At 41.0% G+C, this 27758-nt stretch overlaps 5 protein-coding genes across 5 annotated transcripts; 2 read left to right on the top strand and 3 right to left on the bottom strand.

Moving 5' to 3' along the window:
• Positions 1–1299: 1299 nt before the first annotated feature.
• Positions 1300–8601, bottom strand: mvk (mevalonate kinase). Its single transcript, XM_029511179.1, has 10 exons — positions 8295–8601; positions 7958–8105; positions 7656–7803; positions 5580–5735; positions 4208–4311; positions 4000–4045; positions 3737–3827; positions 3158–3277; positions 2888–3041; positions 1300–2020 (listed from the first exon to the last, which is right to left on the bottom strand). The coding sequence occupies exons 1-10, from the start codon at positions 8370–8372 to the stop codon at positions 1869–1871; spliced, it is 1197 nt and encodes a 398-aa protein (XP_029367039.1). The 5' UTR covers positions 8373–8601; the 3' UTR covers positions 1300–1868.
• A 170-nt stretch (positions 8602–8771) lies between these two features.
• mmab (metabolism of cobalamin associated B) lies at positions 8772–10505 on the top strand. Its single transcript, XM_029511209.1, has 9 exons — positions 8772–8901; positions 9175–9233; positions 9320–9413; positions 9494–9551; positions 9637–9709; positions 9794–9891; positions 9985–10049; positions 10161–10220; positions 10299–10505. The coding sequence occupies exons 1-9, from the start codon at positions 8798–8800 to the stop codon at positions 10381–10383; spliced, it is 696 nt and encodes a 231-aa protein (XP_029367069.1). The 5' UTR covers positions 8772–8797; the 3' UTR covers positions 10384–10505.
• Positions 10506–10794: 289 nt separating this feature from the next.
• aldh3b4 (aldehyde dehydrogenase 3 family, member B4) lies at positions 10795–14393 on the bottom strand. Its single transcript, XM_029509932.1, has 10 exons — positions 14338–14393; positions 13701–13896; positions 13054–13164; positions 12663–12783; positions 12489–12574; positions 12006–12087; positions 11536–11925; positions 11286–11452; positions 11087–11186; positions 10795–10994 (listed from the first exon to the last, which is right to left on the bottom strand). The coding sequence occupies exons 1-10, from the start codon at positions 14391–14393 to the stop codon at positions 10795–10797; spliced, it is 1509 nt and encodes a 502-aa protein (XP_029365792.1).
• A 434-nt stretch (positions 14394–14827) lies between these two features.
• On the bottom strand, positions 14828–23781 carry ube3b (ubiquitin protein ligase E3B). Its single transcript, XM_029511573.1, has 27 exons — positions 23216–23781; positions 22860–23028; positions 22605–22722; positions 22341–22400; positions 22147–22251; positions 21956–22052; positions 21774–21859; positions 21548–21630; positions 21309–21414; positions 21105–21225; positions 20805–20982; positions 20448–20614; positions 20175–20342; positions 19902–20073; positions 19698–19816; positions 19481–19595; positions 19266–19365; positions 18953–19072; positions 18686–18862; positions 18487–18597; positions 18243–18380; positions 18088–18153; positions 17943–18001; positions 17625–17807; positions 17431–17542; positions 17251–17343; positions 14828–17153 (listed from the first exon to the last, which is right to left on the bottom strand). The coding sequence occupies exons 2-27, from the start codon at positions 23018–23020 to the stop codon at positions 16962–16964; spliced, it is 3207 nt and encodes a 1068-aa protein (XP_029367433.1). The 5' UTR covers positions 23021–23028; positions 23216–23781; the 3' UTR covers positions 14828–16961.
• Positions 23782–23978: 197 nt separating this feature from the next.
• kctd10 (potassium channel tetramerization domain containing 10) lies at positions 23979–27750 on the top strand. The gene is made up of 7 exons (XM_029510672.1): positions 23979–24115; positions 24946–25159; positions 25266–25435; positions 25845–25931; positions 26024–26076; positions 26205–26400; positions 26517–27750. The coding sequence occupies exons 1-7, from the start codon at positions 24113–24115 to the stop codon at positions 26733–26735; spliced, it is 942 nt and encodes a 313-aa protein (XP_029366532.1). The 5' UTR covers positions 23979–24112; the 3' UTR covers positions 26736–27750.
• The last annotated feature ends 8 nt before the right edge of the window (positions 27751–27758 follow it).

Genomic DNA, 27758 nt, shown 5'->3' with positions numbered 1-27758 from the left:
TCCCACATTGGTCCACCCAGACAGAGCTCTCTGAATGAAGAATGATGAAATGATCTGTTCATCTGCCTCTTCATTCCTGGGACGGCCCACTGTTTTTACTGTATCTCTCTAATTCTGACAGTCTCCCTCTATCCTTTGACCCTCTTTCCTCGCTCCCTCTGTTATCTGAAATAATATCAGGGCCTCCTTAGATTCTATTCATCAGAGCAGAAAGAAGCAGGCGCTGACACTGATAAAAAAATAAAAAAAAAATACCATCTGTGCCTTGCAGGGGTAAAAGGAGTGCAAGAGAATAAGACAGAAAGAGAAAGAGAGGGACTTCAAATGAAACAGGCTCTGTTGTCTCCTTCTTGTCCCCCCTCGTCAATGCCATTTCAATTGAAAAGCGCAGTGGTAATTAAATTCCAGCAGGGGTTAGGGGCAACTGTGCAGCGTGCTGACGGGGGGCTGCCCTGACATAAAGATGACACAATTCAAGAGGACAGGGGGAGAAGAAGGGAGGGTGACGAATGTCATTTACTCACGTACACTGCCAGATTTGTACTACTCAATCTTCATGACATTTAAAAAATAGAAAATGAAATGGATATTCAAACTCAACTGAATCCCGCAGTGACCTTTTCCCCAAATTAGGGATATTCTTGACAGATCCATCTTCTGTATCTGCCGCATTTGCAGAATATTTTGTAATGCTTAGGAGGATGAGCGATTAGGCAGAGAAGAAATTGAGAAACCTGGTATGTGTTTATGTGTGTGTGTGTGTATGTATGTATGTATGTATGTGTGTGTGTATGTGTGTGTGTGTGTGTCAGCAAAAATGTGTGACTCACAGAAGGACGCTGGTTGATGTTGATTCACATTATAGTGGCGCTAATCCAGAGGCTCCAGAGAGGCCACACACTCCTGCTGTCCCTCCTCTCCCCTCCCTCTACTAGCACAACAAAATCAGCCACTTTCTTTAACTGCACAAATGAATAACACAAAAAACTAAAATAAGAACATTTTAGGAAATTATTACCGATATTTAAGACACCCCAAGAGTCTAAATTGAGCTTTAGCATAAATCTACATATTAAATATAAGCATGTAAATAATAGTCATGTTTAAGTTATGTTTAAAGAATTTATAATTATGACTCAGAGTGAAATCTGACATTACATGTGAATAATTGTCTGAATATATTCATGACATTATCATTTGTCATGTCTGGTGTTAGTTTATTCAGAGACATTTTCACCAAGACTGTTCAGAAGAAGGCAAATATTAGAGCACGGTTATTTGGAAAATGTAGATTCATTCATCCCCCCGCCCGAAACAAAAATTTAAAAGAATAACACTTTTTTTTTTTTTTTTTAAATCACCTTATCACATTTGAGAAGCTGATCTTATAACATGATCACATTTATTCCAAAGTACTGCATATTACAATGCCAGGATTCGGTATTTAATTGTTGACAATTATCTACTCCATTACGATTGGTTGGCCAAAACACCTCAAACATTTGGATGAAAAATAAAAATGTAATTTGCTGGTGCCAAATCTAACTATTTATCTGACATCTTAACACGGCTCCTGTTTAGTAAAAAGCACTTGTGCAACTCTGCTGCCATCTAGCGGATAATGAGCTCAGTACTCAGGCTTGGAGTCCAGAAAACATTTTAGAAGCGAACACAGTTGACTTATTAGTTTCAAAACTTTGGATTGCTTTGTTATCCCGTCCAGAATTTCTATAATCCGCCACTCCATACTGCTCAGTGTGAACTGTCACGTGGTCCACTCCATTATTTCGGCACACCTGACACCCTGAGGTACCAACGACAACCAGACGAACCGCCCGTCTGTCCTCTTGTACAGCCACAGGTTGGTGTCAGTATCGCCTTAAAATCTCCAGAGATTCCTCCTTAATAGACAAAGGCGAATGCTGTTGGACACCTGGACCGCCAATACTGGTTTCCCAGCAGTCAAAGCCGCAGTCTCTCAAGTCCTGTACTGTACTCTGGACAACGGAGTAGTCCGTTTCTACAAAATAAACGAGGCATGTCATGGTGGGCTACAGTTACACAAAAAAACAGGACTATGCATTAGTGATGCTGGAGAATCTTTATGACTAATGATTCAATTCTTTTACGAACAGAGTACAAGGATGTCAGCAGGGTAGATACAGCTGCACGGATACACTTATGCTAACCACATGTCCACCTGAAAAAATTATCCTGCAGTACCTTTTAAAGCAATGATTTAACAAACAAAAACAAAACTTACCTTGGTTAATTGAAGAGCCTTATCATAAAGGCTCTCCTTAAATATGACAGATACTCGATGATGTATTTGAAAATAGCTAAAATTCACACGGAGGGAAATACTAGCTGTGAAAACAAAGAGCGTTTGGAAATCTATTTGTAGGATTTTAAACGTATTAAAATTCAGTATGCTACAGGCTGCAGGCATAAACAAACACTCAGCTCACAGGTTCTTAGCTAGTTGGCTTTGTCAAAGGGAAGATGATACAAAGTTTTCTTATAACCAATTGCACTGCAGTACCCGCAGACCAAAAGAATCTCTCTCTTCCAGCCACTTAAACACTTTCAGAAAGGAAGAGTGAGGGAGCATTTGGAAAAAAGTATTTGTTGGCTGATAATTGGGCTCATAAAAACTCCATCATCAAATTGAGTCACTGTCAGACAAATAATTACAATAAAAATCAGAGGCTGCAGTGTAGCCTTGACTAAATAAAAGGTTAATAATTCAGTTATGTGTGCCATTTAAATTTTAAAACCAACACAAGATAAATTATTTTCCACTGGAAAAAAAGACCCAAACCATTGACCTTTGCCTTTGTATGAGCATTTAAATGACGTACACAGCAGAACCACTGGCCCATAGTACCTGGTCTCAGAAGTGTAATGCCACAGCCTCCTCCCCCTGCACCCGTTAGCTTGCTGTGGAGCCCCCTGGTCCGTGTGACCTGGCACAATGTGTCCAGTGTAGGGTGTCCCACCCCCATCACATTTAGATGGTGCTGGTTAATGTCAATGAGCTCCTATAAAAAAAAATATGACATTAATAAACTTGTCGTTAATACTAAAATGGGGGCTCCCTGGATATACAGCTGCAGTTGACGTAATGTTCTTTGCATAGTCTATTGATATTTGGTACCTCTAAAATATTGTAGTGCTCTCCTGTGATGGGCTCGCATGTCATCTCTGAAAGGACTTTCTCACAAGTGCAGGAAATGGCATCAACTGAGTCAAGCACAGGGGTCATGATGGAGGGAAACTGCAAAAGGGAAGGATGGGGGGAGAAAAAAAAAAACAACAACAACAAGGAAATTATCATCTGCAACGCCACAGCAGGACTCAACAAAGCCATTACTGGTTGTATGCAAAGCAACTGCCTGTGTGTTTGTTTAAAACAGCTTACTAGGTTTATGATGGATAAGTTGCATGCAAACACAGCCTGTAAAATGTCAGGTTTGATTTTGGCTGCGCTCCAGCCTGATCACAACACTGCCACAACACCATCCAGGCCTATCTACGTCTGAGGCAGGAATCCGCACACCTGCTGGTGTCACCAAGGCAACAGCTCACAGGGGTGCTGGCTAAGAGTTTAATTTCAATATTTTATGAAGGCACTCGATGCCAGACTCTGGAGTATCTGCCATGCAAAAGCACTGCCTATTATATTAATTACAGTGTCGACAAGTAACACACGGGGGAGGAAGAAACCATTTAGTACCTTGTTAATTTTGTCCTTCACCCTGGCAACAAGTACCTTGGTGCTACGTGGTACTTTGGTGTTAGTGAGGAGGATTCTTAATAATGGTACTCTGGAAGTAAAGCACAGAGATCACAGATTTATAGAGACATATTATTCCGATGCACTAATTCCACAGAGTCTACATTTGTTTTCTCTGAAGGGAAAAAAAAAAAACCTATGATTTTATTCATTCACTAATTTTAAATTAAACAAAATTAAAAGCTGTTAATCTGCGTCAGTACCTGTTCAGTGGTATTATCTTCCCAGCAAGGAACCTCAGCATGCCCCCTTCCAGGGAGGGAAATCAAAATCATTAAACAGATAATCATCAGATGATAATGAAAAGTACTGTGGTACCACACTGGTGATTCCACTAAAGAGTGCTGAGTTTCTACAGAGACTAAGACAAGTATACCGCCATATGTTCTGCCAGATCATTTCGGGCCTCACCCCATGTTCCAACAGCATTGTCTACTCCTGAAGGATTCCCGTGGATGATCGTTTCCCCTTGAAAAGCCCAGCTATTGATCAGCTCCAGGTCCTCCTGACACCATCTGCAAACATTTAAAAGTGACATGAAGATGTTAAAACCAACAGACGCACTGACTTGACCTCTAGCTTGTCTTTTTTATCGCCTAACCAAACACTAGGATACGGGCAAGACTAGGTGTGTCACATTATACTATTATTTATAATCGCCACAATAATTCATCCAACCATTATCTATACTGCTTATCATTCAGTGGAGCCAACCACGATAATTAAAGAAAAAAACTGACACTGACATGCTTTGAATGCTGAAATGAAATATCTTTCGTTTATCATTTAATCTGGCTGCCTTCTAACTATTCTATTCAATTTTATTTTATATTAAAGCGTTATTTAAGGAATTAAAGCCTTTTTTTTTTTGTTGTTGTTCATTTCAACTTTCTGGCAATGTCATTATCATGAATTCTTCAGGTGGCTCTACGTACGTCCTAAGAATCTGAGATTGTGACAGCCTTCAACACAGATGTCTACAGTCTGACTCCATATGCAGATTAATCAGGATTTCCAGCAAAAGACACTTAACAATGTTCCATGGCAATACATAAGAACATGAAAGTGCACGGCATAATGGCATAATGGTGAGGACTGTTGCTTCACAGTGAGAAGACCGTAGGTTCCATTCTCTGGCTTGGGGCCATTCTTTGTGGAGTTGTGCATGTTCTCCCCGTGTTTGCGTGGATTTCCTCCCACTGTCCAAATGCCTCCCCACGACCCAGAAACAGATAAGTGATAGAAGATGAATGAATGAATTAACAATCTATGGTAAAGGCCTGAATTAATGTAAAATATCTGTAATTTATCTAACAACACTATGAAAACACCGAACCATGGACTCAAAAATTGCAATAAAATTCAAAGGGGAGGTAACTATCTATAATGTGTTACCTATGTCAATGATCTAATATCTGGTGTGAAGCTTTAATGGTTATATTAAGAATGAATGAGAATAAAATAGTTGGTACATTCATCAAAATGTAACATTATACACTTCTCAGCATTCACTGAGCTTCTTCCGTGTATTAATGTTTATACTTGAAACTTATAATATTGAGAATTACAGTATGAATCTAATTATTCCAGGGAAGACCGTTTATATTATCTACAACATGCAAAGAGTAAAATCACCAATGTGATTAAATATACTTGGTAGTTATTACTTAAGTGAGAATATTCATCAGCCCTACTGTTTCTGTTTGTGTCCAACTGACTACATAATGGCAGCTACACACTACAGGAGAACTTATTTTAATGGCTCCTTTTTGCATTTCTTTACCTCCCAGTGTGATCCCATTCTTTCAAAGGGGTAGGAATGGCTCCACTTGCACTAAGCAGAGCTGCAGCTAAACACACAGAGTAGGCAGCGCTTGAGCCCAGTCCTGCTCCGGTCGGCAGTTCGGACCACACAGACACAGTCAAACTGGGCAGCTCACTGAAAATAAAACATAACGTAAAAACTAAGCTTCTCTTCATACACAAAAACTTAAACACAGCACGCATGACTTGTTACAGTTATTAAGAGACAGGTGTAGATTCTGTTAGAGTGAGATTATACACGTGTTGCATAATTTCATGGGCCTTTGGTATTTGGAGTTCTCAAAATGAGCAAAACCAGAATCATTTAGTCATTTGTAGGGCATTTATGTATAGACACATAACATGGAAAATTTATTTATTTATTTTATCCTCCTAAGAAGGTAAATAATGTGCCATAGCATTTCCTATACAATCACAACTAGTCCAGAAATTATCCTAAATAACTTTGTAATGTGTAACAATCTTATTACTACTACTTCTCAGGTCACCAGGTACATTTACACCGATTAACCTAGACATGTCCAGCTGCCCCCACTGGGAACTGAACTCCACCCACTACGCTCAAGTCACCACATTCATTCATTCGTAGGGGGGCATGCAGTATTAGTAACCCCCCCTCGAAGCATTTTCCTGACAGATCCGGCCAGTTCCGTGTTATTCCGTGTTTATAATGAATTACGTTTTTTCGTGATTGTGGATTTTATAGGGCCCCATTTTGCTGAATGCCCGGGAAGATCAAGCTTGACATGACATTCACAGTTTGCAGATTTGCAAATTGAGGAACCCATGTTTAACCGCACTATTTTTTTTTAATTAAGTGGCACTTTTATATTTGTTACTTAAGCAATATTGTTTATTGCTTTTATGCAACAATTCCTTCTAAGCATGGATAAATGTTTAAAATTTGATAAACACGTATAGATTGAAGCAGAAATCATTATGAATCAAATAGTTTTGAATTGAAAATCGATTTTGGATAGAATCGCAGCCCCAAAAACCGCAATCGAATCCAATCGTGACACAGTAAAAGATTCCCATGCCTAATTATTAGTATATGAAACAGTAACCTGCTTGACACTCCTGTCCGTGTCTGTCAGGGAAGCTGCTTTTGGACAGACAGGAGTTCCCTCTAAACTAATTGTCCAGCTCTTCTCTCAAGGGAAAAACACATTCAGACTTGTTAAAGGCTGCAGTGTGGCCCAGTGCCAGACTCTCATTAGTGGTCATACTGTCAGAACCCATCACCTCCCTTCCACAAGCCAGCACCGTGTCAGCACCGATTAAACCCCTGACAACCTGCAGCTCTAATGTTCGTGAGTATCTTCCCTGTTCACAGCTGCTCGTACTGCTAAAATAACATCCAGCCTTTCTGCCAGTTTTTCTGTAATATCTTTATCTTAAAGTGGAGGAAAAGAGCAGCAAAATGTAACAACATGGAAACTACACAGAGACTGTGATGGCGCAACAGAATAAACTCTCAGAGGGTGACAAGTACTTCAGACTTGGTTATTTTATATTAAATTGTGCACAATTTAGTCGGCACAAGACTTAAACATTACAGTATCATTTCACTTAAAAAACGCATAATAAAATGTAATACGTTAATGGTTGCGTTTGGCACACAACAGTTGTATCACTTGTACATTATGCTACATGTGCCATGATTTAATTGGAAAGATCTTTGGCTCACACGTAGTGCTATACAACCCCTCAAATTCAGTTCTAGCAGCCAGTAGAGTTTCTATAATGTAGGCATTTTGCCCCTGAACTTTCAATAGGTGTGCCACCAGCAGGGAAATACTATTAGAGCTGCAATCTTAAGCGAAAATAAATATGAACAAAAACACATTAGGCCTTTGTCTACACCAAATGGGATTTTTTTTATTTTGAAAATTTGCTTTTTCTTTATTTTCCTTCCATAAAATATCCCCGACTGACACAGAACATTATATGCAACTTTGTCCTCAATGGATCCAAGGCAGCAGACTAACATTAAAACAAACAAATACTTAGACGAATGATGGTACTGGCTTACCCTGATCGAAAGAGTGAAAGGTAGAGGTAGAGAAAGGATAAGGTGGCCATGTTAGAAGTGTCCAGGTTTCCATTTGTCACATCTGCAAATTCACGCAGTGTTCTCAGAAGTTCAGGATCCAAACGTTTCCTTTCATCCCCTTTAGCTCCTATGAGTCATTGATACAAGACAAAGCAATCAACAGCGCACAGTTTGATAAGTAGATGCGTGAACACGATGAACATTTCTCTGTATGTGGCGGGAGGCATGATAAATCATTTTTAAAATTGTGTACGTAGGCACTGTGTGGCATCATGCCTCACCATGTGAGTAAGTAATAAGTTGCTTCAGCTCAGACACATCCCAGCAGAAAAATGTGTCAATGTTTGGGAGGTTGATGCAAACTTTTCCAGTGGTGCTGGTCTCCAGGCGTAAATATGTTCTCAGGTTCAAACTGACAGCAAGAGCCACCTGTGAAGGAGCAACAACAGAGGTCAAAGGTTAAGGAACCCCGGGGTTCAAGTTACCTCAGCCTAGTATTAGGTCAGCTATGATTGTCAGTATTTCCAGTTATTGAATGTGTTTTCCATTGATAGTATATAGTAGTATGGATAGTATTCATCGGTAGTTGTGTACTTGTGTACTTGTGTACTACTGTACCTTTCCATGCACCACCGCGTGCTCTCCGTGCAGGATGGCTTTCCCAGGAGCCGACACGAATAATTCACTGACCTGCATTTCTGTGCCGATCAGACTTATCACCGAGAGTGCTGCTGCAGAGTAGCTTAGCACCTCTGCTCAAAGCTAATCCTCTAAAGGAGCAGGCAGCGGAGCTCTCGGCTTAACACGGCAGCCTGGTCAGAGCAGCTTCACGGTGTGGGGAAGGAGGACTCTCCGGGGTCCGGCTCCGATTGTTGGCCAGTGTCGGAGTGGCGTGATAACACCATGTTGAAAACACAACAGACACGCCAACACCGACAGAGGCTGCTTTCTCCGTCGTCCAATCAGCGCTGCCGTGACGGGATCATATGTTCCCCTGTCCAATCAGCGCTCGGTACTCTTCCACCTTCCTGTTAATTGGCCAATGGTATACCAACGCCCACTAAGTACGGTCACCGCGGAGGGTCATACAGCGTTTGTTTACCGCGGCTGTTAGCCTGACAATGGCTCCGTTTGTCATCAGACCAGCTTACCTCTGCTGTGTTTTAAGGACAGGCAGGCTCCTCAGCCTGCACCGGACAGGGAACACGTTTTATTCAGGCAGAAGGTACATGTGCATCCACCAGTTATTTATTTGTTTATTTTTATAGTTGAGCAGCTGTTCGTGTCGATAGTAGCCACGTTACAGCTAGGTAGCTGCTACACAATGGTATACATCAATACAGGTACATGAAGTCAGGGAAAATTACACGATCCTGTATACCCTCTGTATTGGAATATCGTTTGAAAGTGAAACAGCAACAATAACAAAAAGCTAATGAACTTTGGACATGTTGTCTCTTGATGTGTAACTTAAAAGTCCTGTCTTCCCCCACAATAGTTATTCAACCGAGGAAGACAAGAAAGTCCCCAAAATATACACCAAAACAGGAGACAAAGGTATGAGCTCAAATTTACAATACATGTCACATTACTGTCACGGTTCTTCAGAAGGTTGACTTGATTGCTGTTATACCCCATGAAAGGCTTCTCGAGCACTTTCACAGGAGAAAGGAGGCCAAAGGAAGATCACATTTTTGAAGCCTTGGGAAATACAGATGAGCTTTCTTCAGCTATAGGGTAAAAATCTATCTGCTGAATGGCACCAGTGTTTTTAAGCCTTGTTGAATCAACCTCATGTTCCTCACTGTGCATTACAGTTTAGCCAGAGAATTCTGCCTGGACAAAGGTCACACATTCACAGATCAGCTGGACAAGGTTTGATTTTCATGTTTTACTGTCTCATTCAGTGCTGAGGCATTTACAGTCACCAGCAATAAGATTTCTCCTTGGATTTTTACAGATACAATGCATTTTACAAGACGTGGGCTCCAATATCGCCACCCCTCGATCATCTGCAAGAGAAAGTCACATGAGTATGCACATGTCTGCAAATCTAATGCAGTAAAACTATTATTTTATTGTGTCTTATGTGCATGAAGATTTAACTTTGTTGATAGAGAGAACGAACTTTACTGCTCAGCCAATCACAGACCTGGAAACCTGGATCGATAGCTTTACAAAAGAACTCCCTCCACTGACCAACTTTATTTTACCAGTAAGCCCATTTGCACATCTGTATTCATGGAACTGCTAATAGCGCAGAGGTTTTCCCTTTACAATGACATATCTGCTTCATAATGTTTTACAGTCTGGGGGGAAAAGCAGTGCAACTTTGCACTTAGCTCGGACAGTCTGTCGGCGAGCAGAACGCAGGTCAGTTACAGGATGCTCCTCATTTGTAACATCATCTGCTGTGGCTTAAATTAATCAATTTGCCTTGTTTTACTGGTATAGTTGGTTCTGACATCTCTTTGCCTTTGTTAGTGTTGCTCCAATTGTGCGGTCAGGGGAGGCCGATCCAAATGTTGCCAAGTTCTTGAACAGGTCAGTCCAGTCCTTTAAAATCAATATGAGACCATGATGCCTCCACCACATGATAAATGTCCCTACATTTTCATTCAGATTGAGCGACTATCTGTTCACATTGGCCAGATATGCATCCATGAAAGAAGGCAACGAAGAAAAAATCTACAAAAGATCTGAATGATCATGTCATGAGAACTATGAGTAAATGGGATATGTGACATAGTTGCTGTAAATACTTAAGTCATATCGTGTGTGTGTGTGTGTGTATATATATATATATATGAATAAATATTAATGTGGTCCAAAATAGTTTTGGTGCAACCTTCTTTTTGTTTCTCAGTTTTCTGGAGCAATCAATATACATTAAAGAGAGCTTTCCAGAGAAAGTCATAAAATTTAAATTAACTATTGGTCTTGGTCCCACTATCATCATCCCACTACTACTATGGAAATTCTCCGAAAGATTGGGCCACAAAGTTGGCTCTCTTTTTCAATGCACCAACAATATAATATTTGCATGTCACGACCGTTCACAACCTAGGGTGCACTTGCTTGTCTTCCAACATGGCTCTGCTCCTGCCCTCCCACACAGTCACAAGATCTGGCACCAGCCCTGGCTCTTCTGGGACAGGGTACTGGCCCATGTCATCAGAGACAGATTGCGGTCCTCGTAGGGCGGATAACGCAGATAAGTGACACACTCAAAACGTGTGCTCCTGAGCAGGCACGATTTCCTATGTGAGAAGGTATCAAAGCTGTAGTGGCCATGATAAGACCCTACTCCACTGGCACCTGTAGGGAGAGAGTACACGTTATACCATTATTTATTTATTTATTAATTACTGTGAAGCAATAGACTTACCTACTGCCTACCACCTACTTACCTACTCCACCAAAAGGCAGAGCCACCATCAGACTCTGCAGGACGCTATCATTGGAGCAAAAGCTTCCACTTGAGGTCTCACTCATTAGTCTTGAAATGACCTACAGTACCACAAAGGTCAGCGCACTGTCAGAATTCATGTTGGCACCCCAAAGAGGGACTAAGATTGTAGTGTTTTGACTTTAATTATTGCCATGTACCTTACTGTTGCTGGAATATGCATAGACACAGAGGGGTTTCTCTTGCTTATTAATGAAGGCTATTGCCTCATCCACACTGTTCACAGTCAGAATGGGGAGAATGGGGCCAAAAATGTCCTGTTGCATAATAGGATCTGATTCTGCCACCTCTGTCAAAATTGTTGGAGCTTCCGATCAAACAAATAACATTGTGAGTGTACAAAATGATTAGATAGATCACATGTATTACCGAAAAACGGATGATTCTTACCTATATATTTTTCTGCTTCAACTGCCTGCCCACCCACAGCCACCTTGCCAGATCTCCACAGCATGTCTCTGGTCCGGTTAAAAATCTCCAGATTGACCATGCGGCCAAGGCTGCAGGATTCTCTTGGATCAGAACCGTAGAATTGTACCAAGCAGCATTTCAGGGCTTGCACCAGACGTACTTTGACATCTCTGTGGCACAGGACATAGTCTGGAGCCACCAAGCTCTGCCCGGCATTGTGGAAACGAGCCCAAGCAACGCGCTGAGCTGTGGTGGCAATGTCACAGTGCTGGTCCACATAACATGGATTCTTGCCTCCCAAAATCAGGGTGACTGGTGTGAAAGTCCGAGCTGCAGCCTGAGCAATTCTGCGTCCTTCCTCTCTGTTCCCTGGGGATTGACAGCCATCTTTTAGCATCAGGAAACATTCAACAAATGTAAAACACATTTTGAGGATTTTTTTCTCTTACCTGTAAAGAAGACATGATCATATTTGAGATCCACAACTTCAGGCAAGTCGTTAGTGCTTACAATAATCACGTGGAAGCATTCCTTGAGGAAAATAATATTTGATTATTTAAAAAAAAAAAAGTTTAGTGGCACATCTACAAAACCTAAGCTGGCGAGTTAGCTCAGTCAGGCATGGATAACAAAAGGTGGTGGTTTTGATAAATTCTGATTTTAACCTATAAAATCTTATGTCACATTAAAACTGCTCATTTGAAGGGAGCAAATGGCCCATTTTTAGCACGCGACCTAAAAGACATCCTGTCATTACTGATGTCATTGAGTCAGAAAGCTATCTTGTTAGAATCCACTGTGAGACAAAAGGTTTTGATCTGATTGGAGTCACCAAATTGACATCATCTGTCATGAGCAAAATCAAAATCCAAAATCCCATCAGATTACCTTTTTAGACAGAACAGCCGACTTGCTTACTTAGAACTACTCACATTGTCTAAGTAAAAAGGAAGGAGGCGGTGGAGAAGCTCTGATGTGTGAGGAGTGCACTCAGATGGACTGATGATGGCGCAGTTTCCTGCATAAATAAACACCATCAGTGGTGAGATCCTGTCTGAGTTTGTGTGAAGAAAAGGTGAAAGAGTAAATGAATGCATTTGCTCCACCTGCTGCAATGGCCCCTACCAGGGGCCCAAGACACATTTGGATAGGACTACACCAGGTCCCCATGATGAACACCACCCCCAGTGGCTCACTGATCACCACACAGTCATCCAGCGAGGTGGACTAAATGAGGTTACAAGTGAAACAGAACACAATCCAAGTTTATTGGTACACAGGTTAACAATGAGGAGTGCAAAACATCAGCCTAGTTTGTTTTTACAATAACGTCAAGGCAATTTAAGGTGTAATCTGCTTTGGCGAGCTCGGTACAATGCAATTCTTTGTAGGAGCAAGATGGAATGTTCTCTGGAAAAAAGGTCATCAAGAATAATCCCAATAATATTATGAAGACATTTTTGAGAAAAAGGGGCTCTACAAACAGCATGGACTCACCAGGTTTCTCTCCACATACTGTGGCTGCATCCACTTTTTCAGGTTGTTGGTGGCATGAAATGCTTCATTCTTCACAAGCATCAGTTCTGAGACAACTGTCTCAAACCGTGGCTGGGTAAAAAAAATAATAATAATAAAAAAAAATAATAATTTTCTAGCAAACTACACTGGCCTTCGAATATTTTGATCTTTTAAAAAGTTAAAAAAAAAAAAAAAGGTATTAAAATTAACTTCAGGATTTCTGGATATACCCTGAATGTGTGTGTTGAGGGCAAACTGCCTCCTACTCAGCCATGCTGCACTGTGTCGTCCTCTAGACACGCAGCCCCAAAACATATGGTAGCATTTAGTTTTTTGGCTGTTTGGTTGTTTCATTATTTTTTGGGGGGGTTGTTTGAAAATATGCAAATTGTTAATAAGCATAATTTTTGAAAATGTGTATTTTTTTATAGACAAAAGTACTTGTTAAAAATACTTTCAAAAGTACATTTCATATCAAATTAAATTTGACAGTAAATATCAGGTACTTTAAGTAGTATTCTGTTCATTACCTGAGTCATTTTCCTGTGAGGTAACTGTAAATTTACCTAAGTATGACTTTTGGATACTTTATGAACCACTGTAGATATAGATCCCATGCCCCTCACCTTATGAAGGTCCTTTCTAAGAGCATCCACAAAGTCACACTCATGCTCCTCCACCATCCGAACTACAGCCTCTAACTGAGACAGTCTGAAGCTCTCCTTGAGAGTGCGCCCAGCTTGAAAGGCAACTCTAGCCCTTCTCAGCAGATCCATACACTCCACAGGGTATGTCTTCAAACATGGCTCCCCCAGCCTGGTCCTGGAACAATCACTCACTTTAAACCTCTGCAATACAATTCAACACATCAGTAGTCCACATCTACTCACAATACCTTCTGCATGTCAGCCTGCCGTTCCTCTGACAAGCATGGCATGCCCTCAGTTTTCCACTCATGTTTATTCCAGTCAAGATTTAGCCACTGCTAGCCTCTCTGAATGGAATTACTGCTGCTGGTAAGCCTATGTATGACTGGCAGAGAGGATAGTAAAGAGCCCAAAACCTCCAGCCAATCACGTCATACACATAAACTAAGTCTAAGTCTAATCTCTAACCCCGCAACTGCATTTCCAAAGCTATACCTCACTTGCTTTACACTACACAGACACAATTAACATTTGAATATTGATTCAATTGAAGCTTCCTTCTTCTGAAAGGTCTGATTTTCTAATTACATTAGATCACTTTTTAAAAGTCATTTACCTTCGAAGCGCTCTGAACCATCGGGCAGGAGAGGGGCTGGGCAGACTGCTGCTCATGGATCCACTACAGGTTCAGCTTCAACTTCAGCTCGAGACAGAACAATCTGTTGTGCAAATCCTCACAACACTGGCCACTCAGCTCCCACGAAGAGTCACAGAGCGGGGCCCGAGCACAATGGAGAATAGGACTTTACACCATAATCCGCCTTTACTCATTTTCTGGAAAACTGGAATAAAAAATTTGACACTTTCTCAGTCCCAAAGCCTCTGAATAATAAATCTCTACAGCAGTAACACAGGCAGCTCCACAGTGTTCAGCCTCCTGGAGACTCAGCAGGTGTTGGCAATAAACTCATTTCTAAATGAAGAGTTAAGGCTTTGACTGTCTGCTCTGAGAAAAGGGGGGGGGGGGACTGTCATTATGTGTGAAAGATTTAAAGAAAGTGATTTATGTTATATTGGTGTATGTGATTTAATATTATATTAAAAGGTATATTACACATGGACAAATCTTACATGTTTTCAGTCTCCATACTGCAGTGCACCTTTAAAAAGAGATTGACGCTTTCCCAGGGAGGGTGGGAACATCTCCAGGATCTTTATTATTATTATTATTATTATTATTATTATTTTGTACTAAAAGGATATCCAAAGTCAACATCAGCACTCCACACTGATACATTTAAAGATTAGCCTACTCTTGACATCATTTAAAACAGATGAGAGACCTCATCAGACAACACATGAGGTATCTTTCATCTCTGTCACACATGAACACACTAAATGTGTGCATCCTGTAAAAATCAATTAGAGATCAATTTCTTGCTTGAGTAGATTACACAGAGGGGAGCTGAAGCAGGATCCTCCTGAGTGATTTGTCAGATTTGAAAATAACTTAATCTCATTAGTAGACTGCAGGTAAATTCTATATATAGATATAATGGCTGCGTTTTAAGTATATTTTTTTTGTTAGTGGCCATAACAATACTGTCATATAAACCATGGCAACAATGATACTGGTATGTCTATTACTTGAAGAAAAGTATTTATACTCATTAATGACATTTTTTTTGCATAATAAAGGACTTAAACATAACAATAGATTTTTTTAAGCCTTTCATTGAAGGTTGCAGTCACGTAAATGACCAAAAGTTTCTTCCTTGACGTAATTACACCCTGTTTAAAGTGACATTTAGGCTTATATGGTTACATTCACCCTCACGTCATTTTTCCCAAAAGCCACAAACAGCAGACTCGTGTGCAACGTTTCCATCTAAAGGGAGCATCGAATCGAGCAGTCAGATTTGGTTGATGAACTGATCCATGACATCATGTTGAGAAGTTTTTTTTTTCATCTTAAATTCTTCTTCAGCATGGCTTAAAATGTCCACAGAGATCAGAGAGCATCAGAGTAAAGCCCTCTCCAGTTGACATTGTTGTTGTTGTAGTGGTAGTACAGTGTTTGGGTTTCTGCATCTTGTTAGTAGTAGCAGAGAACAAGTCCAGGGACGTAGCCCCCGTTTGTATGGCTTGTTTCCAACATATATGATTTATGGATACAGCTGAAATACAGTCAGACATGAAAGCGAGGGGGGGTGCAGATACATGAGGCACTCAGTATTATTGAAAGGTGTAGTGAGAAATCTTCATTTTTACATTAAGTACAAAAACATAATTGATTGCTGACTTCTGTAGGTGAAGAACATGTGACATGAACACTTCAGCTGGCCGCTCTACAGGGCAGAGACAAAACATTTCCAGTTCCAAAACAGCTTATAAGTATCGTCAGATTTGTGTGTGTGTGTGTGTGTGTGTGTGTGTGTGTGTCATGAAATCATCTGCTGCTTCAACACAACTTATTTTCAAACATACTGAAAACACACAAACCAGCCAGAAAATTTGCTCAGCTGGCTGGATTTTTTTTCTTTTTTTGGAGTTGGGAGAAATTCAATGAATTCAATGTGATTTACTTGGAAATGGGACATACTGGAGTATAATCAACACAGGAGTACTGCTGTGAGCAGCTCTTCCTGCATAAAGGTTGAACAAAAGACATTGATGTGTCCCCCATTTATAAAAGATGCATCATGTTCAACAAAACAAATTAAGACTGATCCAATATCAGCTAGAATTTACTTGGATAATGGAGTCCAAGCACATAAGTATATTAACAATGCATCTATTGGTTTCACTCAAGTGAGTCAACCACATATCTAATGGCTTGCATTGCATCTGTATTGCTTTCCAGTTTGCTTAAAATGGGAGTGTCAGGTCCAAGAATGGTTTTATTAAGCCTGAGAGACAGCAACTTAGCCACTGTATGTCTGCATTTTAACAAGTTGAGTACACAACAATTTTTGGAGTTGCAGAGGGAGATGCTTGAGATTGGATTGTGCGGCGGAAACAGCATCTCCTTTGATGTGAGGGAGTGAGCTGGAGTAGAGCAGAGCTCATCCAGTTTTAAAAAGAGGCAAAGGGAAGCTTTGTCGGTCCAATATGATTCATCTTCTGTTTATGTGATGCCCCTTTGAGGTGACAAGCTCCAGTACAGGAAAACTGAGCCTCTTGCTTGGTTCAAGCCGTTTAACACAAGCCGCCTGTGCAGATTGTCTTGATGCATCTGAGTTAGGAGAGCTCAAAGCCTGTGTTCATACTGATAGCGTAGCGCAGCTTGTCACGGAGGATGCTTTTCTTGCTGTAGTTGGGCAGCTTGAGCAGGTTGAAGCAGGTTGATGAAGTGGGAAGGCGACCACCAGGCTCCTTCTTGCGAATAGTGAAGAAGCCCCTAAGTACGCTGCCGAGGGTGTCTCCAGTGTCCTGGGCATAGGAAATGCATTAAAAGGTGAATCCCACAACCTACAACACAAACTTATCAGCTTGTAAAATGTATCATTTTCTCCATTTGAATCCTCACCTGATCGTCTGAAACTTCCACACAACGGATGGAGAATGGTGGTTTGAGGTAGGCAAAACCTAGAAGGGGTGGCCTTGAACAGCTGGTAACAAACTATCAAAGCACATGAAAATGATTAATCCACCTTTTGTTATTTAGAACTTCAAGGCTTTTGCTTCTGACAAACGACAGACTGCTTACTTTCAAGAACATAGCCCTCTCCTCAGCATTGAAGTCACTAGAGAGGATGTCCCACAGCCAGATGATGACACGATGGCTGCTGTGAAATCCTCCATAATAGACTGTGTGTTTCCTGAGGAGGAGGAGGAAAACATCTGATGAGCAACATGACGAGGGAAATGATCAAGGGGAGACATTTATGAAATGTTACATACTTGAGGTCATCTAGATCAATCTCCGCATTGTCTCCTGAAACAAGGCGTTGAACCTCAGGTGTGGAAAACATGTGCAGCCACTCTGGGTTAATAATGCTGCGGAAACCTCGAATGAAAGCTGCAGTTTGCTCCTTTATCTGTGTGTGCATCCGGAAATGAGCCATGAGGTGAATGTAGCTGATCCTACAGGAGATGGGAGCATTACAGTGAGATAATCAGCAGAGTACTAAGCAACCACCAAAACAGTCCAATGTTGAAATTGTAAAAGGGCTCAGTTCCCCATTGTCCCCATTGTTTATCTCATCTGCATTCGCATACTTGTTTTCATTGGTGACTGGCATGGTTTTCCCCCCAGGGATCAGCTCATGACAGACAAGCTGTTAGAGAGCACAAGACGTAACCTTTAAGTCTTGATTTATGCATTCAATTACTCCAACATATCTTCCATGTTTTAGGTCCTTACCTGCCCCATAACATCCTCGTCATAGGATAATGTCAGTCCTAGATCACCTACATCCCCATCATAGCGCTGAAAAATCAAATGTAAAATGTCGATTTTATATGACAGAGAGATGCTAAAAACAAAGAGTTGTAGTCCAAGTATAGTTTAATTCTGACCTTGATGGACGTGAGGTTCTTGTAAAACTCAGAGTCAAGTGAAGGAAGCTCATCAATGGAGCTGTAAAATGTGCTGTGGTGGTGACCCAAGACTTGACTGAGGAAGAAGGAGGCAAACGGGACGTCCACCACGATACCCTGAGGAAAACCAGAAGTAATGAATTCCAGTCAGAGAAAATCTTCTAAAATATCTTCATTGGGAGAGCAAGACATGAAAACTCTCTTTAGAGATGAGGTGGAGTACCTCATATACTGCCTTCCCAAGCATCTTGCCCACAAACTCAAACAGCTGCAAATGGTTCTCATGGATGTAAGAGGTGGGCGACGGATACAGCCTTTCATTTCCACTTGTAGTCTACAGAGAATAAATATATCATGCAAATCATATAATCCAAGTCAGCAGCAGCGAGTGTTAAAAATAGCAGACCATTTTGCCTAATAACCTTGAACAGGTTGAGAGCAGGATTGAAGACTTTCTTAATGATCTCCTCCAGAAACTCTTTGAAGACGCCATCCTGGTCGATACCAGCCTCGTCCACTCCCAGGTCATTAACAAACTTCACACGAATGACGCCTTTTATAGAATTCACTGGTAGCCGACGGAGCTGGTCATATCCATCCTAAGAGGGGTGAAGAAAGCCTTGATTTTGGATGACTTATAAAGTCAAACATTCAAACTTTGCTCAGAACATATGTAATTATTTTATTACCTCCAACATCCGTGAGCGCCGTATGGTAATATGGGTGACGTGTGGTGAGGCAGAGCTTGTTTCTATCAATCCTAAACTTTCTTTTTCCTTTGTGACGATGTTCCTGAACAGGAGTACCCTCTAAAATTCAAAGAAAAAGCAATTATACAACTGAAAATAAAATAAACTTGCCTTGAGATAAGATAAGGTAAGATAAGATAAGCTTTTATTGTCCCCAGAGGGAAATTCTGGGGACAATAAATTGTGGGAAAATATTGCAAAGAATAGGCTGCAGCACCAGAAGGCCTTAAATCAAAACATCCTGTTTACTCACGTTTTTATGTGGAATGACGTGTGGGATATACTGCAACAAGAGCTGAGCTCGTTTCTTTCCTTTCTCCAGCTCTTGGAACAAAAGACTGGGCTTCAGGTCCCTGAACGCAACATCACAAAGATAGAAAATGAATCAATAAGCAGCCTTTCTGGAAACAGAAGGCAGACATTTTTAAGATATCAAGAGCTGTGTGGTGTTTCTGTGTTTGCTTTTACTTGCGTAGCCAGTGGTCATCAGGGGTGAACCTTCGCCTGCAGTCTCGTTCATAAAGCACCATCAGCCAGCCATGAACACTGTGAAACAACTCTAGTTTCTCTCCCTTAGCGTTTTCTATTTAAGACAAAACGGCATTTCATTTAAAACAAATAAATATACCCGTTACATTAGCTGCCGCCATCATAACTTTCAGGTTCAGGGAGGTTACACACTCACCTAAGATGCCATCCCAAATCATCTTGTACACAAATGTATTCAGAAATGAGGAGATCGTGATGAGTTCCTCTATCTTGAAAGATGTTTGTTCTTCATAAACTTCAATGTCATCCAATATCCTGAAAAATGTTCATACAATATCACAAAAAGGTGGTAAGACTGGGCATCTTACACACTGAAGAAAAATAGAATCAGCAAAATTACGTGATGAGGTGCCGCGAGCAGTCACAGAAAAGCATGAGCATAGACAGAAGTTGCTTAGACTCTTCTGTGTCGTTGTTCAAACACTCCATGAAGAGTTTGAGGCCTCCCTGAGGGCCGAGCTCACAAATGAAGGCCCAAAGTTTGGGCAAAAGGTCATCAAGATGTGTTAGCCCTGCAGGAAAAACAGAGAATGTACAGTGACAATTGACCTTTTACAGGGCGTTCCAAATGGATGTACAACATTAAAAACTAATGTGAGATTCTGACACTGACCTGTGAGTATCTGGAGGCGTATTTGCGTCAGCGTGGACAGAGCTGTCTGGTAGAGCACACAGATGCTGCACACTTTCTGAACTTCAGCAGAGTCCACTCGTTTCCCTCCTACTGGTTTCAGGATGTTTCTCACAGAAGCCGATTTCTGAAAGGCTCGCTTGAAGAGGTCTATCAGCAAACAGAAACACTCAAGGAATACAAAGAGCCTTCAAAACATTTCCAGCCTTTTTTGAACTACTCAAATACTCCAATACGTTTTGGTTTAAAACTTACTTTTAACTGGTAGATTGTTTTGTGACGTGCTAGGCTGTGGCGGTGGGGGAGTGGGCTCTTGGCTCTCTAGCTTTTTGGAGAGGACATCACTGAAGAGCGTTCGAATGACAGAAACACCCCACAGGTACTGAAGCTGCTTTGTGACAAGCGGCATGGACTCATTCAGGCTACGGAGAACCGTTGAGACAGAGAGGAAACAGACACATGAGATATATCTGGAATTTCTTTTAACAAAGGAAAAGTAAGCTACTCCTCAGAAAACAGCAGTCTGATGAAATCTATTAAGCCATCGTGCAATATTTGGAAGTCTGTCTTGCTATTTTCTTTATTTAAATAAACAGCAACTCTTTTACTGACCCATAGTCCACAGTTTGCGAGAACCACCCCAAGACAGGATGCCAGTGAGTGAGGTTGGACTTCTTTTGGGATACATATCTCTGGCAGTATGACAGCATGTCAGTCAGGTCCTTCACAAAATGGCTGGCCTCCTCTTCAAGGACCTTCTCATTAAGGTAACCCAAGTGGATCAGGTTGCCTAACAAGCATGAGAAAGACATGGTCACAGGGGTATGAAGACACACAATGATTCTATCATCCATACGCGACTAGATCTGGCAAGTGAAAGTGCAAAACCCATATCTACTCAAAATACTGCACCAAGTAAGCAGAGTGTGTGGCTCCCCTCGAGACACACGCAGATGTCAGAGCACTGTTCCTCCCAGCTGAGAAACAAAATGAACTTCCGTAGGAGGTCATGCGCCTGGATGGATGCCATGCACTGTTGAGAGAGCAGATATCCTAAGCTCCTCTTAAAGTTAAAACGATCAGACATGTTGGTATGACAGAGCACAGGACTTTTACCTCTGGAGTGAGTACATTGAGGTGGGATACAACAGCTGGAACTGACATGATGTGAATGAGGAATGATCTTATCAAGTTATCGGAGAAGTGAGCTGCAACAACGGGCCTAAAAAAATATAAGATGTGGTTTAGAAAAAATCTAGATAATTTGACAAAGGAACGAGATATAACACATCTCCTGCACCTCATGTATTAAATATGCACCTTATTTGACTTTATTTTGAAAATCCCAGACTCACCTTAATGACAAAGTGAAGATAGCTGTTAGAGTGCCTTTGGACAGTGAAGGTCTGGAACGAGCTAAGCCGTTGGTCAGCAAGATCTGAACAAGAAAAGTTCAAATGATATGAAACATTTATTATCAATAAAATGTTGTCTTGCACTTAAGAAGTAAATAGAAAATACACTACTTCATTGAAGCTCTTGATAAAAAGAGATTGATAAAGTATGTTTAAAATACTGAACCTGTAATATTGAATAGAATCCCTTTTGATTGAGATGGCCCATGATATTTTCACAGATCTTCATCAAAGCAGGCCTAAGAGCTTCTCCTAAAATTATGATGGGATACATTATGTAAATCTTTGCAGAAATCATTCCCAACGATAACAATTCTTGTAACAAGCTCTGCTTCACTTGAGACATACCCTTCCCACGAACCATCCGCCAGGTGGAAGTGTCTGTGAAGGTCACTAGCATTGTGAGGTACAGCGTCACTAATTTATTGTCCTGAAGTATGTCAGGCTATAAATCAAAAAACACAAAGTGATACTATGTCCACTGAAGTTCATAAGATGAATAGCAAAACAGCCTTTTTCTTGATGAAATCAAAGCTAACCTTTAATTTTTTCAGCAGCTGACAGCAAGTCCACAGCACATCTTTTATCTGCTTGAGCCAGGGAATAGTGAGGTCTTTGGAGAGAGCCAAGGACACATACCAGACCTGAGCCAAATGGAAAAACGGTCACTAAGCCAAAGTTTACATATAGGAATGTTTAAAACATAGACGGGAAAAAAAGTGAGCACACTCACTTTAGGCTCATTTTCAACCTCCATGCTCGCAAGAATGGCACGACAAATCTTCTCAAATCTCTGTGGGATGTACAAAATTAGTCATTACAATTCAACAATCCAGGACAATGATGTAAACTATGCCTGTCATGTTTGTACAGTCCCCACAGAGGATGAGAATAACCAAGTAATCTAAAAATGTTCTTAGAAGCGTTAAGTAACTTGTATCAACGCAATACAGACAATTAATAATGGATTAACTAAATCAACATGGAAGCATCTTACCATCTTATCCTCTGTGCGATATATGAAGAGTAATTTCCGAGCAATTTTGAAAAGTGAAAGTGCATTTCTTTTGGATGTCCCAGTTTCAGAGGCCTGAAAATAGTCATCAACCTCTTTCCTGGGGAGACGCAAACAAAACAAAATAAACAGCCAGCATATAACTGTGTCAAGTTTTCTACCTGCTTTCTCTTCATTAGTAGATGATCACAACATGCATGGCCCAAATAAAGCACACGAAGTTACAGGTGGCACTACCTTATTTGCTTCTGGAGCCTGCAGCGACAGAGAAATCTCCTGACCAGAGCTTGGATGTGGATTGCTGCCCTCTCCTTCTCCTTCTGCCCCTTCCTCTCCTCCCTGGCCTGCCTGGCTTTGTCCAGGAAGTCGGACTTGGAGCTCTGGGGTACACCGAACATTGTGCACCCTGAGAAAACAGGAATTTAAACCTCATCGGCGCAAAACAACAAAAACACAAAACAACATTTCGTTTCGCTTCTTTCATTTCATTTCATTTTTTACAGGGGTTTCAGATCAGACCAGCAGATCAATCACAGCATCCCGACATCTGCACGTAGGCACATTGTTTTGGATCAAACTCGGGGTGAACTTACCTGCGATATTCCCAAATGCAGATGTCGTCTGGCCTTTAGGCTCACCTGGCGCCTATACCCCCTCGGTCATTTGGATCTCATTGAGATCCGAGTAAAACCGAGCCAAACCAAGCACCAGGACTAACTTGCCATTTTTGCAGAAACGGGGCGATCCGGTAAAGATGGAGCTGGGATAGTTAGCAAACGGGGGCTAGTTGGCTGCTTATCGACTCGATATGGCCCCGGGGAGAGTCCCTCCACATTAACTCAGCGACATTTACTGCCGTTGAGGGTTTGGGTTTGATTCCGTATCAATGACAGCCTGAAAAACACAGGAAACATACCGTTTCGAAATGTAAACAATGAGAGGAGATCCGTACATTGACTGCAGCCATTAATCCCATGTGTCGCACTAAATGATGCTGGGCAGTGTTTGTCTCCGTGCATAAATCGTTAAATAACACCATTTCACGTTAGATGGTGAGAGGTAAGGCAATGCTACATTTCCTCGCAAAACAACCAAAGTCGCGTCGCATTTGTGGATTTGGCTAAAGCTTAAAAATATACGCGTTTGGTCGGGGGAGGACTGTAATCACTGTTACTCCGTCAAAAGCGGAAATCAGCAGACTAAGAATCACACAGTTAAAGCACTTTTCATGAACACGTGAGGTAAGAGCAGCAGGACAGGCGGTGCGCCAGGTCTATGTTGTGTTATTATTTTACATTTTGTTTTTCATCTTTGACGTTATGTCACTCTGTGTAACCTTTAATCTTTTTTTTAAAGGTGGACTGTCCCTTTAAATGAAACTCGGGACGGCTGTCGTCATCTTTAGAACTGCGCAGCGTTGGACCGGAAGGAAGTGGGTGTTAGCTGACTGACGTTAGCGAGCTACATTTACTGAGTCCGCTGCGGCTTCTATGGTAAATATACTGATGTTTAATCAAAAACCAGCTACAGACATACGTCTACTATTGTAGCGAAAACATTTTAAATATCTAATGATATTATATGCGTATATTTTGCCATATTTGTGTTATTATCGTTTATAGGTAAGTTTAGTTAATGCTAACTGGCTAGCTTGCTCATTAGCCGAGTTGTCCACCTTTAACTCGGTTGGGACGTATATTTGACTTTAAACGGATATTAAACATAAAACAACTCGAAGAAATGCAATAACCCAGTTAGATGGTTGATTCGGGAATGAAACTTCATAACAAAAGCGGATAGTGTTTTTTTTTTTTTGTAATAGTCTCCGTCCTGTTAGTATTTTCGTGGCTTTTTCATGACGAACTGAGCTTAAGTGATAAATATCTAACAGAATGGGCTTTACTGGTGTATATGTGTGATTGTTTTTTGCCCCAACGCTATTACTATTTACGACATCCACTTTTTATTGGAAAGTCTGAGGGTTGAAACTACCTGCTGGTTAAAATAAACCAGACATCATGTATGACTTTGTTACCTCGTGACAACCAACACGGACACACGAACTTCATTTGAGTCAGTTTACTTGTGGCCCTTCAAAAACGAGACTACATTTGTGGCCTTAACGCTGACCAGTGAAGTAACAATGACTGGGTTCAGGTCCTAAGTCTAAAGACTGTTGGGGGCAGTCAGGAAATACTGAAGGGCAGATGAACAAACCGAAGAGCTGTGTGTGCTTATAATAACCCGAGACTAAACGGATGCAGTCGGATGCTAGGCCTGATTCATTTATGTCATTTTATGCCTTTTCTTTGTTCTGCCACAGGAAGAGATGTCAGGAGAGAGTGTGGTGAGCTCGGCAGTGCCGGCAGCTACAACCCGGACAACATCCTTCAAGGGCTCCAGCCCCAGCTCGAAATATGTCAAGTTAAATGTTGGTGGGGCGCTGTACTACACTACAATGCAGACTTTAACCAAACAGGATACAATGCTCAAAGCCATGTTCAGTGGCAGGATGGAGGTCCTCACAGACAGTGAAGGTGGGCTGCTGGTGAAAATACTTTGATTAAATGCAGAGTTTACGTCACCAGTGTGGACTCGTTATAATAGATTACAAAGTAATGACTCACAATGAAATATTTATAGGTTGGATCTTGATTGACCGCTGTGGGAAACATTTTGGCACAATCCTGAATTATCTTAGAGATGGAGCTGTGCCACTTCCAGACAGTCGACGGGAAACTGAGGAACTTCTGGCTGAGGCCAAGTATTACCTTGTCCAAGGCCTAGCTGATGAATGTACAGCTGCCCTGCAGGTACTATCACCACAGAGTGTTGCTAATTTGGAAGGGATATATATTACTGTTTTGTCTGACATCACCATGTGATTGGTGTAGCATTAAGTCTTCAGAGCAAAGTTTTGGTACTCTAGAAAAATGAATCAAGTACTTCACCTGAATTTCTTAAGTCAATAAATTTTAATTAAACTATTGACTATTTAGACTGCATTAGACCACTGTTGTCTCTTTCTACAGTAATAATTACCTCGCAGGCAACTGTGGACAAGTTATTGCTTTTACTTTGTGTTTTTTCTAGGTTTCAGTGGACTTTTGTTTAATTTATAAATTAAAACTGATTAATGGATGGCAAGGAAGGAATATAATTTTAAAACATTCGGGATAAAAAAGTAAGCTTCAAATGGTTTTTTATTTTTTTTTCCTCCAGAACAAAGAAACTTATGAGCCCCTTTGTAAAGTGCCCCTGATGACATCATCTAGGGAGGAGCAGAAGCTTATTGCGACATCTAATAAGGTATGTTATGTCTTCTTCAAAATGTTGTGAATTTTGAACTTTCAATATTAAGAAAAATATAAAGAAATAGTTTTTTTTTCCTCTCTTCACAGCCTACTGTCAAACTGCTTTATAACAGAAGCAACAACAAATATTCGTATACCAGGTGAGTCCTGTTAAACTGATATGAAGAGGCAGTCCAACTAATTAAAGGAAAAAATATAATGTGGTCAAATCCTGTTAAGTTTTTTAAAATTGAATTACTGTCCTGTAACTTCTCAACCTTGTCCCCAGCAATTCTGATGACAACATGCTGAAAAATATTGAGTTGTTTGACAAGCTTTCATTACGATTCAACGGTCGGGTCCTCTTCATCAAGGATGTGATTGGGGATGAGATTTGTTGTTGGTCGTTTTATGGCCAGGGTCGCAAGATTGCTGAAGTGTGCTGCACCTCCATTGTTTATGCCACAGAAAAGAAGCAGACAAAGGTAAATGTAACATATACATACTGTATATATATTTTTAATACGTCTACTCTGAAGAGTTGGTTGCGCACTTATGCATTCTCTTCTAATATCTAGTGGTATGCTCTACTTCTCTTCAGGTTGAGTTCCCTGAGGCCCGCATCTATGAGGAGACCCTCAACATCCTCCTGTATGAATCCCATGATGGGAGGGGTCCAGACAATGCACTGCTGGAGGCTACAGGAGGCGCTGCAGGGCGATCTAATCATCTGGATGAGGATGAGGAGCGAGAACGAATTGAACGAGTCCGCAGGATCCATATCAAACGACCTGATGACCGCACTCACCACCACCAGTGATCCTCTTCCCTGTCCCCGTCAGCCTGTGTCTCTAACCCCAAACAGTCTTTGCACCATGCTAGTGCCTTACAACACCTAGCGCCTCTTTGTCTCACTCCCACTCTTATTTTACCACCTTTCATTAGACTACTATGAGACGAGTGTCATATAACAGAATGTGGTGGTGAAGTGATTTTGTGTGTATTTGTGTCCCCTCATCAGTTTTCTTGTGTGGTCTGACAGTTCTGTTCTTGTTAGTCATAACTCCTATTACTGTTTTCTGCGAGGATGCAGAGGCCCATTGACATGGATGTTCGCATCTAGAATTCCAAGTGTCGAAGGTTTCACTGGACTGAAATTATACTGTTAGCATACAGTTGCTGTTTGAAGTTGTAACTGAATTATATCCAGGAGACCAAGAATTATATAAGCAGCTAAAATGTGATGCACATAATTTTTTGCTTCTTGTCATGTGACTGATGGGTCCACTGTAAGTTCACCTGTGGACTAGCCACATATTGTACACAGTGAGGCCACAAAGTGGCACTGTTTTACTCTTTGATAGAAGATGTTTCTGTGGCTAGTTCTCAGTCCACCAATTAAAACAATTGATTTTTTTTTATAACTCTTTGATAAAGTTAAGATATCACAAGTAAACACTTCACTGTAGTGCTTCTGCCACATATTATTTTTAACATTATGCGTTTTCCTTTTCATCCGTGGAGGCAACCTGAGCTGCAACCTGAGGTGTTACATGTAAAGGGTTGATTGAATGATGGAAGCTGAGGTTGAGTGAATGACTGTAACTAGAGAGCTCCCCAGCAGGAAAAGAATCCTGTCTACATGCTTTTAACAGCAAAGGAAATTAGAGCTGTCCTTCATCGCAGCATTCATCAAAGAATGTACTGTTTGCACACAAGTTTGAGTTGAAATATGTCTAACACTCGCAGTACTTGTAGGTCTGTTGTAAAGAAGTAAACATATGTATGTTTTATATTTATATCTACTTTATCACAAATAAATTTCTACAAAGCCCTTTTTTTT

Source organism: Echeneis naucrates, chromosome 9 (genome assembly GCF_900963305.1).
Source record: "Echeneis naucrates chromosome 9, fEcheNa1.1, whole genome shotgun sequence".
In the NCBI taxonomy this organism is placed as follows: domain Eukaryota; kingdom Metazoa; phylum Chordata; class Actinopteri; order Carangiformes; family Echeneidae; genus Echeneis; species Echeneis naucrates.
Note: the sequence above shows the minus strand (reverse complement) of the source record. Positions and strands in the feature narration are given on the sequence as shown.

What these genes read in the sequence shown, in the direction of transcription:
- ube3b (XM_029511573.1), bottom strand. Translation starts at nt 23,020, where the DNA reads ATGTTCGGTGTACCCCAGAGCTCCAAGTCCGACTTCCTGGACAAAGCC. An exon ending in AGGCTCCAGAAGCAAATAAG is followed by an intron (nt 22,723 to 22,859) that starts GTAGTGCCACCT and finishes GCGTCTCCCCAG; the next exon opens with GAAAGAGGTTGATGACTATT. An exon ending in GGCGCTCACGGATGTTGGAG is followed by an intron (nt 18,863 to 18,952) that starts GTAATAAAATAA and finishes CACCCCTCTTAG; the next exon opens with GATGGATATGACCAGCTCCG.
- kctd10 (XM_029510672.1), top strand. An exon ending in GGTCCTCACAGACAGTGAAG is followed by an intron (nt 25,160 to 25,265) that starts GTGGGCTGCTGG and finishes AAATATTTATAG; the next exon opens with GTTGGATCTTGATTGACCGC. An exon ending in CAGAAAAGAAGCAGACAAAG is followed by an intron (nt 26,401 to 26,516) that starts GTAAATGTAACA and finishes ACTTCTCTTCAG; the next exon opens with GTTGAGTTCCCTGAGGCCCG.
- aldh3b4 (XM_029509932.1), bottom strand. Translation starts at nt 14,393, where the DNA reads ATGAGCAGCAGTCTGCCCAGCCCCTCTCCTGCCCGATGGTTCAGAGCG. An exon ending in TGAAGCAGAAAAATATATAG is followed by an intron (nt 11,453 to 11,535) that starts GTAAGAATCATC and finishes TTTGATCGGAAG; the next exon opens with CTCCAACAATTTTGACAGAG. An exon ending in CATATTCCAGCAACAGTAAG is followed by an intron (nt 11,187 to 11,285) that starts GTACATGGCAAT and finishes GTGGTACTGTAG; the next exon opens with GTCATTTCAAGACTAATGAG.
- mvk (XM_029511179.1), bottom strand. Translation starts at nt 8,372, where the DNA reads ATGCAGGTCAGTGAATTATTCGTGTCGGCTCCTGGGAAAGCCATCCTG. An exon ending in ACGCGGTGGTGCATGGAAAG is followed by an intron (nt 8,106 to 8,294) that starts GTACAGTAGTAC and finishes GCTCCTTCACAG; the next exon opens with GTGGCTCTTGCTGTCAGTTT. An exon ending in AGCACTACAATATTTTAGAG is followed by an intron (nt 3,042 to 3,157) that starts GTACCAAATATC and finishes TTTTTTTTATAG; the next exon opens with GAGCTCATTGACATTAACCA.
- mmab (XM_029511209.1), top strand. Translation starts at nt 8,798, where the DNA reads ATGGCTCCGTTTGTCATCAGACCAGCTTACCTCTGCTGTGTTTTAAGG. An exon ending in ACGTTTTATTCAGGCAGAAG is followed by an intron (nt 8,902 to 9,174) that starts GTACATGTGCAT and finishes CCCCCACAATAG; the next exon opens with TTATTCAACCGAGGAAGACA. An exon ending in TGTCGGCGAGCAGAACGCAG is followed by an intron (nt 10,050 to 10,160) that starts GTCAGTTACAGG and finishes TGCCTTTGTTAG; the next exon opens with TGTTGCTCCAATTGTGCGGT.